The sequence below is a fragment of the Mercenaria mercenaria genome, chromosome 3 (genome assembly GCF_021730395.1).
Source record: "Mercenaria mercenaria strain notata chromosome 3, MADL_Memer_1, whole genome shotgun sequence".
NCBI classification, from domain to species: Eukaryota; Metazoa; Mollusca; class Bivalvia; order Venerida; family Veneridae; genus Mercenaria; species Mercenaria mercenaria.
In genome coordinates, this window is record NC_069363.1 from 38,146,698 (window position 1) to 38,160,761 (window position 14,064).

The 14,064-nt window shown below is 34.7% G+C and overlaps 1 protein-coding gene across 1 annotated transcript; it reads left to right on the forward strand.

Annotated features, from left to right (window-relative positions):
- Window positions 1-2,996: 2,996 nt before the first annotated feature.
- LOC123525041 (thioredoxin-like) lies at window positions 2,997-13,384 on the forward strand. Its single transcript, XM_045303720.1, has 5 exons — window positions 2,997-3,153; window positions 7,377-7,487; window positions 7,761-7,826; window positions 12,277-12,336; window positions 13,054-13,384. Exons 1-5 carry the CDS (start codon window positions 3,127-3,129, stop codon window positions 13,120-13,122), a joined length of 333 nt encoding a protein of 110 aa, XP_045159655.1. The 5' UTR covers window positions 2,997-3,126; the 3' UTR covers window positions 13,123-13,384.
- Window positions 13,385-14,064: the final 680 nt, after the last annotated feature.

A 14,064-nucleotide genomic window follows, 5' to 3' on the forward strand; every position in this document is an offset into this window, starting at 1 on the left:
ACAAATGACATTCTTATTCAAAGGGGGACAACTCATTAAGAATATTTTAAGTATCCAACACTGTGGGACAGAACAGTAAAATATGTATTGGACAGATAAGTTGTTGGTCAAGATGCTGTTTATTTACTAAAAAAAGCTGTAATTTTGTGATATACTGCTAAACCTTAAAGCAGCATGCCTCCAGATCGTTCGACAACAAATTTTTTTTTAAATATCTTGAAATAAATTCTATATTTCTTAAGAAGACTTTAAAACTTAATTACTGACACACTTTATGTAACGGAAACACATGAGAATGTGCTGTTTCTACTACTAATTTTTGCTATAAAAATCGAAAAGCGTTTGTCACGCTTTTACTCCAGGTAAACTCTTTCCATTATAAATATCTATATTTTGAAGTCATTATTCACTACAAGTTTCAGCTATAGCGCTATTGGTTACGACGACAGGAAAATGTCTTTATTGCCGCGGCGGTCCGGGGTTCGATTCCCGACGCGATCATCATTTTTTCTTGATTTGGAACTTTTAAAATATGTTTGAAACAAAAATTCATATTCTAACGTTCATAATATGACCAAATTTCAATTCGAAAGAAAGATTATTTTTAGCCAAATCTGGAGGCATGCTGCTTTAATGTTAAACCAGTAGAGTTGTCGACTACCGTGTCAGTTTGCTCAGTCATCACGACAGCACGGCAGAACGACACTTTCTGTATTCGTCAAGTTGTCATGTTGATCTTTTCCAGATTCACACAATAATCAACTCCCCTCTGATCATTTGTCCACTTGCAAAAAAAAACAACAAAAAAAAAAAACGTCATACTGACAGGTTTAAGTGTTTTAATTTCTATTCGTTTTAGACTTTCTTTTAAAAGGCAACTTCAGCGGCACTAGTTCTGCTCTTAGAGTCACTTCCTTCAAGTAGAAACTAATTGTGTTGTTATTTTACTCATGTCTACTGGAAGACGCCAACACATCAGCTCGACAAATACAAGATGTATCATTCTACTGTCAAGCTGGAGGGGCGAAGACACGAGTACGTTAAGGCGTTTGAAATGATTTAAACCAACTAATTATTATTAACGCCCACTGATTCCAACCTCTTTTTCATTATGACACGGAAAGAATAAAAGTCAACGAAGGAACTATGAACTGTGTTGATCTTCAGGATTGTACAACCGTTGTAAGTGCAGTGACATTTGAAAACCGTTCACTAAGAATCAAAGTACTGCAAGTACAGTACTGATGGAAGGTGATTTATGTTAGTATGTGTATGGAAAGAGTCCATTCCAAAAAAATGGCACAAACGCTAACAGCGCTTTGATAGTTAAAACCCCAATACATATAGGATTTGATTCGGCTAACAATATCATCAATAGTTATGCATTCAAACCCCCTATAAAGTAAAAAGATGTTAAGTAAAGGCATGCAGCCGATAGTTATTCGTAGTAAATTACTGCGCCATTGGTATACATTCAAAGTATGTTTAACTATTTTTTTACTGTGCATGAGTACTTGTAAGTTTGTGATCAAGTCCGCGGCTGCCTCAAAGGTGGTGTTAGAGTAGGCCAAATTTTCCGGTCTGTAACGAAAATGACGTCAGAGGTGGTAAATTATTCCGCATTGAACTACATTGTACAGTGGATAGATACAAAGTAGTTGTGAGACAGTCTATTCCTGATTAAATTCTGCGCGGTTACATTGAGAAGGTGATTTTTTTTTTTGATAAATCACCTTCCAAAAACTAAACAGTTGTCGCTATTACCAAAACACACACACACACACATGCGCGCGCGCACATGCGCACGCACGCACACAGCAGCTTGTAGCTCAAACGAATCTTTTAATAGATTTAAAAATATCGAGAGTGTTTCAGTACTCTTTTCAAATAAAAATAATTTTCTGTTTGAATTGTCGTTTAAAATAACAAAAATACCCTTTGCTATTTAGATTTCGATAGAATAATGTCATAAGGTCGTCGCATTGTACATCCCAAGCAAAAAAAAACAAAAATAAATAAACGGCCAAAAAAGGACCGGCTCCAGATTCAAAAATCAGCCTAACATTACGATCTACCTGTATATTTATTTTCTTCAAAAATACTAAATGAAAAATTTAGCAGACAAATCCTTCGAACGTACGATACGAAAAAAAAAAAATAAATAAATGATGTATTTAGATTTTGATATACACCAAGTTCTGAAGGAAATAATTGTTGTAGAAGTCATCAAAATAATACCACAAAAATGAAATGTGAAACCAAAATGGATCAGATGTTTCAATTTGCAACTATTGACTATAGGAAAGGCAACCTAAGCTAAGATTTATTCTTAGCGCCAGCCGATTCTTGATCACGTGATTATTTGCATAATCACTGGATCCTCACTTTCCTCACAAGTGCCAGCTTATCGTCCTATATCTATAAGAAAAACATTTTAAAAATTTGCAATACAGCAAATAATTTTCCACGGTACAAGTATTTTCGAAAAGGCTACTACCGTTCTTTATCTGCTGCTTCTTTTTATCAACTTGTGACTTTCAACTAAATAACGGAAATTCATCTTGCAATTATTCTTGTTATGTGGAAAATAAATAATAAATCATATGCTTATTTTATTTTGCAAAGATTAATTTATGTAAATTTTTTAAACAACTTGTTTTTGCACGAAAAACAAGTTCATATAGCAAAACTATGTCACTCGTTACCTTTCTTACATGTATTCTATAGATTCTTAGCAGAAAGACCGTCAATTCGGCGGGCAATGGTGTAATTTCATATTGCACAAGAGGAAATCAACTCTGAATAGATGATTTGTGATGATCCAAACGTTACAAAAACAAACAAACAAAAACAACAACAAAAAAACAACACTGATTTATCGACATTTATCGAGATTCTCGGTATTGAAACAGTATACTTCGCATTTATTGACACTGAAACTAGATAAAAAAAAAAAGCAACCGCAAACTATACTTAAACTCTCTAGTGTATATAACGTAGCGGAACGAATCACGCGATCAACTATTGACGATCCGGGTATTGATTCAATAATAACTTTAGTACAACATTCCCGAGTTTGTCTTTCCATTGAAACGTCGGGTAGTTCTCTGTAACTTTTTTTTCAAAATGACGGTTATTGTATGCAACACAAAGGTAGGTAAATTTCTTGTTCATTTTGATCAATAAATAATCAAGTTCTCATAACCTGGATATATTTAAACTTTGATATTTCACCATAATAATAGTTTGATTTATTTTGTTATTACCTTGTCAACAATAGTTCAACACATATCGAGCAAAAAGCACAGTGGTGCAGGGCAGAGCGTCGGACTCCTGATCTGGAGGTCGTGGGTTCAAGCGGAAAATGACAACGGTCACCACAATCCATTACCAAAACCATGAAGTAAACATAGTGTGTAGTTAACATAAATTGTAAGAATTTTCTCTGTTGTATATATATGTAAAATGAAACAAGTTTAAACGTATGACTTTACGCTATCTAAGCAACTGGATACTAATATGCGTTGTGTACGTGAAAAAAAATACTTTAGATATAATTGGCTTATATTACAGCCTATGCGATATTTACATATTCTGTTACGCGCTTTAAAAAAATTTCATATTTCTTTAAAGAAAGGTTTAAATGGCCGATACTGTAGATTTAGGTTTTATTTGAGTCATGAAAAAATTATATCTGTTAAGATAGTTTATTTAAATTTATTTATTTCGTTAAACATATTTTAGCATTATGACAACATGTTGTTACCACTGGCGCCAGAACAGAAAGAAAATGCCACTGTACATGTTATACCATGGTTCTTATAGTATACCTAGGGGTATGGTATAATATGTACAGTGGCCTGGAGCCAGTGGTTGTTACCAGATGGATTTGATTAAAACTTTAAATAGTTTTTCCACATCATCATTCGCATTATGTGATACAATGTCAATAACTCTGACACCAATTTTTCATGAATTATGCCCTTTTTTGCTTAGAATTTAAGGGTATTTTATTATGCATTTTCACTATATTTCTCTAATTACAGACTTCAAACTTCAAATAATTGTTCCATATCCAACATCACATGAATCGAGGGCCACTCTTGCATCCGATATTTCATGAATTTTATCTTTTTTTAACTTAGAATTTCAGGTTGATTTTGATGCATTTCACAGTATCTCCGTTACTACGTAATGAATTTGATTCAAACTTTAAATAGTTGTTTCTTCCTCATCTTCCCCATGATATGAAACAAGGTCAATAACTCTTGCACAAACATTTCATTGAATTATGTCCCTTTTTACTTAGAAATTCAGTTTAATTTATGTTTTTTTCACCATACCTCTGTTGTTAATAAATCGATTTGATTCAAACTTAAAATGATTGTTCCACACAATCAACCATACAAGGGCCAAAACTCAGGCATCAATATTTTATGATTTATGCCTCCTTTTACTAAGAATTTGGTAATTGTATTTGATGCTCTTTGTCTGAATCTCAATTATAACTAAATTGATTTTATTCAAACTTGAAATGAGCCGCGCCATGAGAAAACCAACATAGTGGGTATGCGACCAGCATGGATCCAGACCAGCCTGCGCATCCGCGCAGTCTGGTCAGGCTCCATGCTGTTCGCTTTTAAAGCCTATTGGAATTGGAGAAACTGTTAGCGAACAGCATGGATCCTGACCAGACTGCGCGGATGCGCAGGCTGGTCTGGATCCATGCTGGTCGCATACCCACTATGTTGGTTTTCTCATGGCATGGCTCAAATGGTTGTTCCACACTATCAGCAACATGATACGAAACATGGTGCATAACTCTTGCAGAAATATTCTATGAATTAGCTAGGTCCTTTTTATACCTAGTTAATGTTTTATTTCACTATCAAGCACCGAAATAGTCCGGCGCGCAGTCTCCTGTGACAGCTCTTGTTAAGATTGTACTATTGCAGAGATTGATTGTAAACATATTCGATTTTTTTTTTTTTTTTTTTTTTTTTTTTTTTTTGTATTTTGTATTTTGTTTATGAATGTTAAAGCTATAATATATCATAAAAGGGAGGTTAATGGCACTTATATTTGGCAAAGAAAAATATGATAGGTCGTGTAATAATGTGCCTACTGCAACAAATAGATCTACATGAGTAAGTAATTAATCGCAATTTAGCGATTTACCTCTGGGTAGTAAATATATGAGTGTATTAAAAGTGTGTGTTGGCCGAAGGCATCCGTGCGTAGTTTAAAGCGGCATGCCTCCAGATCGTTCGACAATTTTTTTTAAAAATATCTTGAAATAAATGCTATATTTCTTAAGAAGCTTAATTACTGACAAACTTTATGTTACGGAAACACATGCAAATTTTCTGTTTTTACTATTTTTTACGATGAAAATTGAAAAGCGTTTGTCACGCTTTTACTCCAGGTAAACTGTCTCGATTATAAGTATCTATATTTAGAAGTCATTATTCACTACTACATCTATAGCGCTATAAGTTACGACGACGGGAAAATGTCTTTGTTGCCACGGCGGTCCGGGGTTCGATTCCCGACGCGGTCATCTTTTTTTTTCTTGTTTTGGAATTTTTAAAATATTTTAGAAACTAAAATTCATATTCTAATGTTCATAATATGACCAAAACTTCAATTTGAAAGAAAGATAATTTTAGCCAAATCTGGAGGCATGCTGCTTTACACACATATAAGAGGGGTGTTCCAAATGTAATGTTAATTGGTGTCAAATGTTCAGATAGAGGTCTGATAGTCTTTCACGTTCAAATGTAGTTAGGTCTGCAATCACACTGGCCATAGATTTATCAGATCAATTGGTTCAAACACTGAACGGTCAGATTTAAGGTGGTTCTGTACGTTTTTGGTCGAAATTTTTTCTACAATGTAGAATTTGATTAAACTCTGATTTTTCAAAACTTCAGAATATACCTCGAAAATTCAGCAAATGAAAAAGATAGGGTTGTTTGCTTGACCTTTTCCTAGACTGATTTGAATATTTGGGCCTCATGTAATATTTCATAATGGGAGTCTATTGGAAAATTATAACTTTCATAATATTTTCGGGAATAGAAATGTTTCTGCAATGTACATTTTGATAAAATTTCTCACGGCTGTTACTAAACATATGGCCTATAATTTGATGCAATAAAATGTATATGTCCGTGCGCTTATTTTTGAGATATTTGACCACGATTAGAATGAACCGGACATTTCACGCTAATTTTGAGACATTATTTGGAATTTTTAACGTGCCATATGTTTTAATATCAAATTTTGACTGTAGAGATACAGCAACAGTGCCATTGTAATAAATTTACTCACAGCTTTCGATTAATTCATAAATTTATTTTCATTTCCGTACGCCGAACACAGGCTTTATTCTACACATATTTTCCGGATAAATGACGTTACGCCATCACTTCCGGTTTTTCAAACGTACAGAACTACCTTAACACAGAACGAGTGGAAGAAATGACATATTTCTGGTATTGTATGATTTAAAGGAATTTCTACCCGTTATATACCGAATCAGATGAAAACGGTGGGTGCATCTGAAGCGAAAATGGGCCTGTTTCTTAGCACATGTGTTCATTTAGCTGAGATTTGTGCCGTTTATTCAAACACTTCTTCTTGACGGGAAAAGGAGATTTTTGTCAGATTCAGAAAGTATTGCATCATATGCAGTGTTTATCTGGATCAAGTAACTATTGAAATTCAAATTCAAAGGGCTACTTCTTAACACAAAGAGTACGTATTTTCATACAATTATTCGGGTTTGTTTCTGAAAAATCGTCCATAACCTCACGCAACGCAGTTCCGAGTGTGCCGTTGTGCAACGCAATCAAGCAGATACCGTTCTATTTCTTACTTATCCAGCGCTATTCCTCTTGTTTATTTATGTTTGCTATTTTGGTAAGGCCGTTTGGGTCAGTCAGCGGAAGGTGTATCTGTAAAATAAATTCACGTTTTAGTTGAATTCTGCAATACGTTGTTTTGTGTTGACATTTATACATGGTTAATCGCTTCTAGTGCAGTTTAGAGAGACTCCGAAACCCACTTTACTGGACGGTCCAACACTGCTGCTATAACTCTTTATGTATGGGCCTCTATGGCCAAATTGTCAAGGTCGCTGACTTCAGATCACTTACCCCTCATATCGATGTGGGTTCGAGCCTCACTTGGGGTGTAGATATTTACATGTGAGGAAGCCATTCAGCCGGCATAAGGAAGATCAGTGGTTCTACCAACGTGTCAGCTCATGATGAAATAATGCATAATGAGGGGTACCTGGGGTCTTTGACCACCACGTAAAGCTGGAAAGTCGCCATATTACATTAAAACCAACAAAAAAATCTTTATTTCAGGCTGAATATGACGAACAACTGCACGCGGAAAGCAATGCCGGTAAACTTATCGTCGTAGATTTCACGGCTACCTGGTGTGGACCTTGTCAAATGATTGGACCAGAATTCAAAGTAACTTCGTAACATCCTTTTATTATCTCATTTCCACCACCATCAGTGTCATCATTGATCACACCAGTAATTATATCAACACAAATGGAACGTAATAATATTATTAATAGAATTTTAAACCTATATTGAATACAAGTACTAAACATATGGGTTTATTCAGTAATCTATTTGATATAATGAATGCACTACAGCAAAGGTATGAAACGTATAGACAACTATAATGCCTATACACAAACTTAAGAGGTATATCTGGTTATTTCTAACCTATTTCAGAAGCTTTCGGATTTGGAAGAAAACCAGAACGTGATTTTCCTCAAGGTAGACGTGGACGAAAACTCGGTGATTATGTTCTTATATTCAAATACACTGATTATCTCAATTTTTGTTGCATAAAATGCTCTTCTCAAAAAAACGTGTATGTATTTTGATGATGCATAATTTATATAATATTATAAAAATTGCGTGTATGATTTTCAGGGATTTATTGGAAAATTTGAGTGAAAAACATAAGATATTTCCAATGTGATAAATATCAAATACATATTTCAGTTGTGACAAACTATGAATTCTGTGAAATTTAGTCAGAACACAAAATTGTTTGTTTTACATCAAGGGCAAAATATGTATTACTCGTATAGACCATATTATACATTTTACTCCGTGTCTACAACACTCTTGAAAATATTACATCTGAAATAGTGTTCACTCGATGAAAGATATTCAAGAAACACATATCCTTTATTTTAATCAGTGCTGTATAGAAAAGCTCGTGTTTTAAGCGGAATAATTTCATGTGGGTATAGCCCAGCGACAGGTAACATTAATCTAACTAAACACGATTTTGCAATCTATTATTTCAATTCTAATAAGCTCTATATAGAGGATACTACATGAGTGTCTTTTCGTATTGAATTTATCAAACGAGTTGAATAAAATGATCAAATGCAAGGCTCGCCCGAGCATTTTATCAATTTTATTCAACGAGTTTAATAAATTCATGTGGAAATACACAAATGTAATATTCTTTTTATCACATGTAAGCTTATCCTGGATATCAAAAAACGTCTTTTTACCCATTACAGACTCTTACGCCAGAATGACGTCACGTTAACGTGCGGTGACGTCAAAGGTTTTGTTGCGACCAAATAAAAATGCTTCCATATTTTATCTACTGTTTTAGATTAAGGGCATATTAGAATCGAAATAATTTATAGAACAAGCGTGTTTTAACACTACTTATGCACTCGGGTGGTAATACGTCGTTCAAATAATTTCACTCGGGCTACGCCCTCGTGAAATTATTACGCCCGACGTATAACCACCAATCGTGCATAAATAGTGTTAAAGCACTCTTTTGCTATAAATTGTTTCTTAATTCTAGTATAAAACTGCTGTTATTGTCACTTTTCGGGGGTGTTTTAACAGGAGAGAAAACGTGTGTTAAAGCCCCAACTTTTACTACCCTGGCAGTAAGTTTTGTAGGAGTTTTGTCTGTCAGCTAAAAATAGCTCACTTTCAATGATTCACAAGCAAATGTAAACAAAAGTCAATAGAAGAAGAAATATGAACTTTCATGTTTTGATGATTACAAGTTATTATTATACATATTTTGTGCATCCATATCAATATCATTGTTATGAAAAATTGAGTTGAAACTAGCATTCCTGATTTTTAAACTTCTTATTAATGTAAATTGAACAGTGAAACTCGAAATCAAACATTCTTAACTTCTCTGTCATTGCTGGCAGGTCCATTAATTGAGATAATGAGTTTATGTAGCAATAAATGCAGAAATAATAAACTATTTAAGTCTGAGATGTAGCACAAAGCGCACAAATTAGCAAGTGTTGCTGTGATAAGGTCTAACAAGAGGACCATGATGGTCCTGAATCGCTCACCTGTCCCCACATAACGCAGTTTTGAACAGAGTATGAGGTCGTTTTTTCTATTATTTGACATAGTGACCTAGTTTTTCAGCTCATGTGACCCAGTTTTGAACTTGACCTAGATATCATCAAGATAAAAATTCTGACCAGTTTTCATGAAGATCCATTGAAAAATATGGCCTCTAGAGAAGTCACAAGGTTTTTCTATTATTTGATCTAATGACCTATTTTTTGAAGGCACGTGACCCAGTTCTGAACTTGACCTAGATATCATCAAGATGAACATTCTCACCAATTTTCACGAAGATCTAATGAAAAATATGGCCTCTAAGAGAGGTCACAAGGTTTTTCTATTTTTATACCTACTGACCTAGTTTTTGACCACACGTGACCCAGTTTCACCTTGACCTAGATATCATCAAGATAAACATTCTGACCAATTTTCATGACGATCCATTCAAAAGTATGGCCTCTAGAGAGGTCACAATGTTTTTCTATTTTTAGTGCTACTGACCTAGTTTTTAACCGCAGTTGACCCGGTTTTAAACTTGACCTAGATATCATCAAGATAAAAATTCTGACCAATTTTCATGAAGATCCATTGAAAAATATGGCCTGTAGAGAGGTCACGTGTTTTTTTTTATTATTTGACCTACTGACCTAGTTTTTGTCAGCATGTGACCCAGTTTCAAAGCTGACCGAGATATTATCAAGGTGAACATTCTGACTAACTTTCATGAAGTTCCATTGAAAAATATGGCCTCGAGAGAGGTCACAAGGTTTTTCTATTTTTAGCCTACTGACCTAGTTTTGGAACGCACGTGACCCAGTTTCGAACTTGACCTAGATATCATCAAGATGAACATTCAAACCAACTTTCATACAGATCCTATGAAAAATATGACCTCTAGAGAGGTCACACGGTTTTTTTATTATTTGACCTACTGACCTAGTTTTTGTCAGCACGTGACCCAGTTTCAAACTTGACCTAGATATCATCAAGATGAACATTCTAACTTTCATGAAGATCCATTGAAAAATATGGCCTCTAGAGAGGTCACAATGTTTTTCTATTTTTAGACCTACTGACCTAGTTTTGGACCTCACATGACCCAGTTTCGAACTTGACCTAGATAACATCAAGACAAACATTCTGACCAACTTTCATAAAGATCCCATGAAAAATGTGACCTCTAGAGTGGTCACAAGCAAAAGTTTACGGACGCACGGATGCTGCGCCATCACAAAAGCTCACCTTGTCACTTTGTGACATGTGAGCTAATAAAATGATAAGCTATTTGAAATAATTTATCACTGTATGTCTGTTATTTTGTTCCCTATATCTTTAAAACATTTTTTAAAAATATAACTGCAGAAATGATTAAATATGATGATGAGAGACTCTCGCGTTCATGTGCTGTTAAAACATCTTTTTATATATGCACGTTCCGTGAAAAAGCGTAAACGTATTACGGCCCAAAATCGGATAATTAAAAAAGAAATGACGTAAACGTGAAAAAACAACGTAGACTTTACCGCGCATTTCATGGAAGTTTAATGACGTTAAGGGACAATATATTCATTTACCTGGTTTATAGAATAGCGTTAGCGCGTGTTCTTCTCTTGTATACCATTTTCAGAATCCCTCGGGAATCGTTGCATGGTACCCTCGCCCTACCGGGCTCGGGTAACACTCAAATCCTCGGGATTCTGCAGATGTATATATGTATTCTAGCATAAAACTGATGTTATTGCCATTTTTCGGGGTTTTTTTTAGCAGGAGAGAAAACGTGTGTTCAGAGAGATTCTCGCGCTCACATGCTGTTAAAACACCTTTTTATATATGCGCGCTCCGTGGCAAAGCGTAAACGCATTACGGTCCCAAAACGGATTATTCAAATGGAAATGGCGTCAACGTAAAGAAACGCAGAAATTTCCGCGCGTTTCATGGAAATTTAATGACGTTGAGGGATGATTTATTCGTTTATTCTAATATGGCTAACAATGCTTTAATCATCACAACGATGTTATGTTGACGTCACGTCAACGTGATATTTAGCGCCATATACGCATCGAGAAATAGCGCTTTCAAATGTCATGAAATATTTTACTTAATAACATGTTTTAAACGAAATGTCACATTGCACAAATGTTTTGATCCATTTATACACATACTGGATTAGTTATTCGCTTTGTTGAATAATTCGCAATAATTTTCGCTCGAACTGAATTCTGCCGCAAGACGTATAAATACCGTTTCCGGTCCTGGTGTGTTTTAACAAATACCTACTATTGGCGCCATGCTTGCGCGGACAAACAGTTCCATCATATTTGATATAAATTTTACAATAAAGAACATATTAGAATCGAAATAATTTATAGCAAAACAGTGCTTTATCACTATTTATACACTCGGACGGATATACGTCGTCCGAAATAATTTCACTCTGGCTGCGCCCTCGTGAAATTATTACGCCCGACGTATAACCGCCCATCGTGTATAAATAGTGATAAAGCACTGTTTTGCTATAAATTATTTCTTAATTAGTTTTAGGCGTTTTTGCTAGAATAGCGTTAACGCATGTTCATTTTGTGTTGTAACATCTTCAGAATCCCTCGGGATTCTGCAGATGTTATAACACATTTAGCTCAAAATTTGATTTCAAATCTAAAGAAAGTTTGGTTTCAAGCGTATTATGTTACTCATACTTAAAGCGCACACTTTTTAATATGCATTTAAGACAGATGAATTACTTTTAATCTAAAATCCGAAAAGCTAGTGACTCTTGTAAGCACGATATACTACATGTAGTAACCATTTAAAAGTCATTTTTTCACTGACGTACATATTGTAGTAAGCCTACATTCCAGTTGTCCATTGTTAACAGTAGATTTTTTTTCAGGAAACTTCTGAGGCCTGTGGGATCAGTGCTATGCCGACATTTCAGTTCATGAAAAATGGGGTAATCTTTTTTTTTCTGTTATTACAGTAATGCATTTGCATTCTTAATTTGAGTTACATTTCTATTTTCAGCCATGAACTTTGACATTTTCAAATATAATAAACTATACTCCAATTCAAATGAAACTTGATATATGTCGACAACATGAAGTGGATATGTACATATTCTTGGGACTTTCATGTCTGAATATGTTTTCTTTAATTATGCCCCTTTTATTTAGGCTTAATAATATCACAACAACATCTGTAACCTGTGTACTCCAACAGCTTCCATTCATGTCGGGTGAACTTTGATATGCCTCATCAGCATGAAGTGAACATGGGCATTTGTGTTTGGGACTTTTATGACTGATTTTTTTTCTTTAGTTATGCCCCAGTTTCTGACATACAATGTTACAACTTTATTTGCCCATGTATACTCCTTTCATCACATACATCATCAACATTGAGTCGACAAAAGAATTTATTCCTAGGAATTTTATGTCTGATCATTTTTTCTTAAGGTAACCCCCTTTTTATTTTATATATTATTATATCAAACCATTAACAGAACATGTGTCAAATAATGTTAGCATTGTTATTTTTCTTTTACATTTCATTTACAGTTATTGGCAGTAAACAAATAAAATCACTTTCAAATTGACTTATATTTGGAGATGTGAGCTTTTTGAGCAAGACATTGTCTATTGTTAGGAGTATTTCATTTTTAATGTTTCAGGGAAAAGTGGATGAATTGGTTGGCGCTAGTGTTGAAGCATTAAAAGCAAAGATTTTGGAACACAAATAATCCACTATGGAGATTCGTTCGGCTCGATGTGCAAATGCGTGCTGATCTTGACAATATATAACTCTGACAGACTTTTATGATACGTATTTTAGTTGACTGTTCTTTCATTTTTTAATTATCTGTGTATTAATCATAAAAAATTTGGAATCACGTAGCTGTCTTTCGGCATATCTTTCAAACGTCCAGTGTTGTGAAAAAAACAACAACAACTGTTTATTCATAATTTTGATCTGACTTTCCTAATAAAAATTATTAACAGCTATCTTGCCTACATTTAAACAAACATCCCTTGTCACTTCTGATGAGACTTTTGCCTTTGTAGGATGACTGCATTATTACAATCTTGATGCATTATCGGATGAAATTTGCCCCGTTAAATCTTCAGATCATTTGTCATTTGAAAATTAAAACACTCAAACAATTGAACGTGAAACATTGGACATTTTAAAGCTCAAAAGGGGTAATGAAACGCACTTCATTAATGAACATGGCGGAATAGTCACCGGCCACATATTTGGAAGATTAATAATGTAGGGATAATACACGTTTTTTGTGTATTAACGTCTGCAGAAGCCCGCGGGATTGTTTGTGACCGAGACCGAAGGATGAATCCTAATTACATTCTGGGCACTTGTCGGCGAACACACGTGACCTGTTTATAACAAACGCTTCTACGACTTTGCGCTTGAAAATACGGACTTCGGTTCACCGAAAAAATACTACGAAGATCGGCCAGATCGAAATGATGCAAAATCGAGAGTGGCGAGAAATGCAAACGTCTGCATACAACTTCGTTCTAAATCGTAACCTTTCTGGAATTTTGACTGGTTCGGATAATTTGCTTACGATTCAGGTCGCGAAAAAATGAAACCGTCACCCATTCTGCGTTTCATGATGACACATGGGTTGAGTTTTGCAGTCAGTAAGCGGATAAATTGTCGG

Coding starts and splice junctions, on each gene's coding strand:
- LOC123525041 (XM_045303720.1), top strand. CDS start 3,127: ATGACGGTTATTGTATGCAACACAAAG. Junction 7,827..12,276: donor TAGACGTGGACGAAAACTCG/GTGATTATGTTC, acceptor ATTTTTTTTCAG/GAAACTTCTGAGGCCTGTGG. Junction 12,337..13,053: donor TTCAGTTCATGAAAAATGGG/GTAATCTTTTTT, acceptor TTAATGTTTCAG/GGAAAAGTGGATGAATTGGT.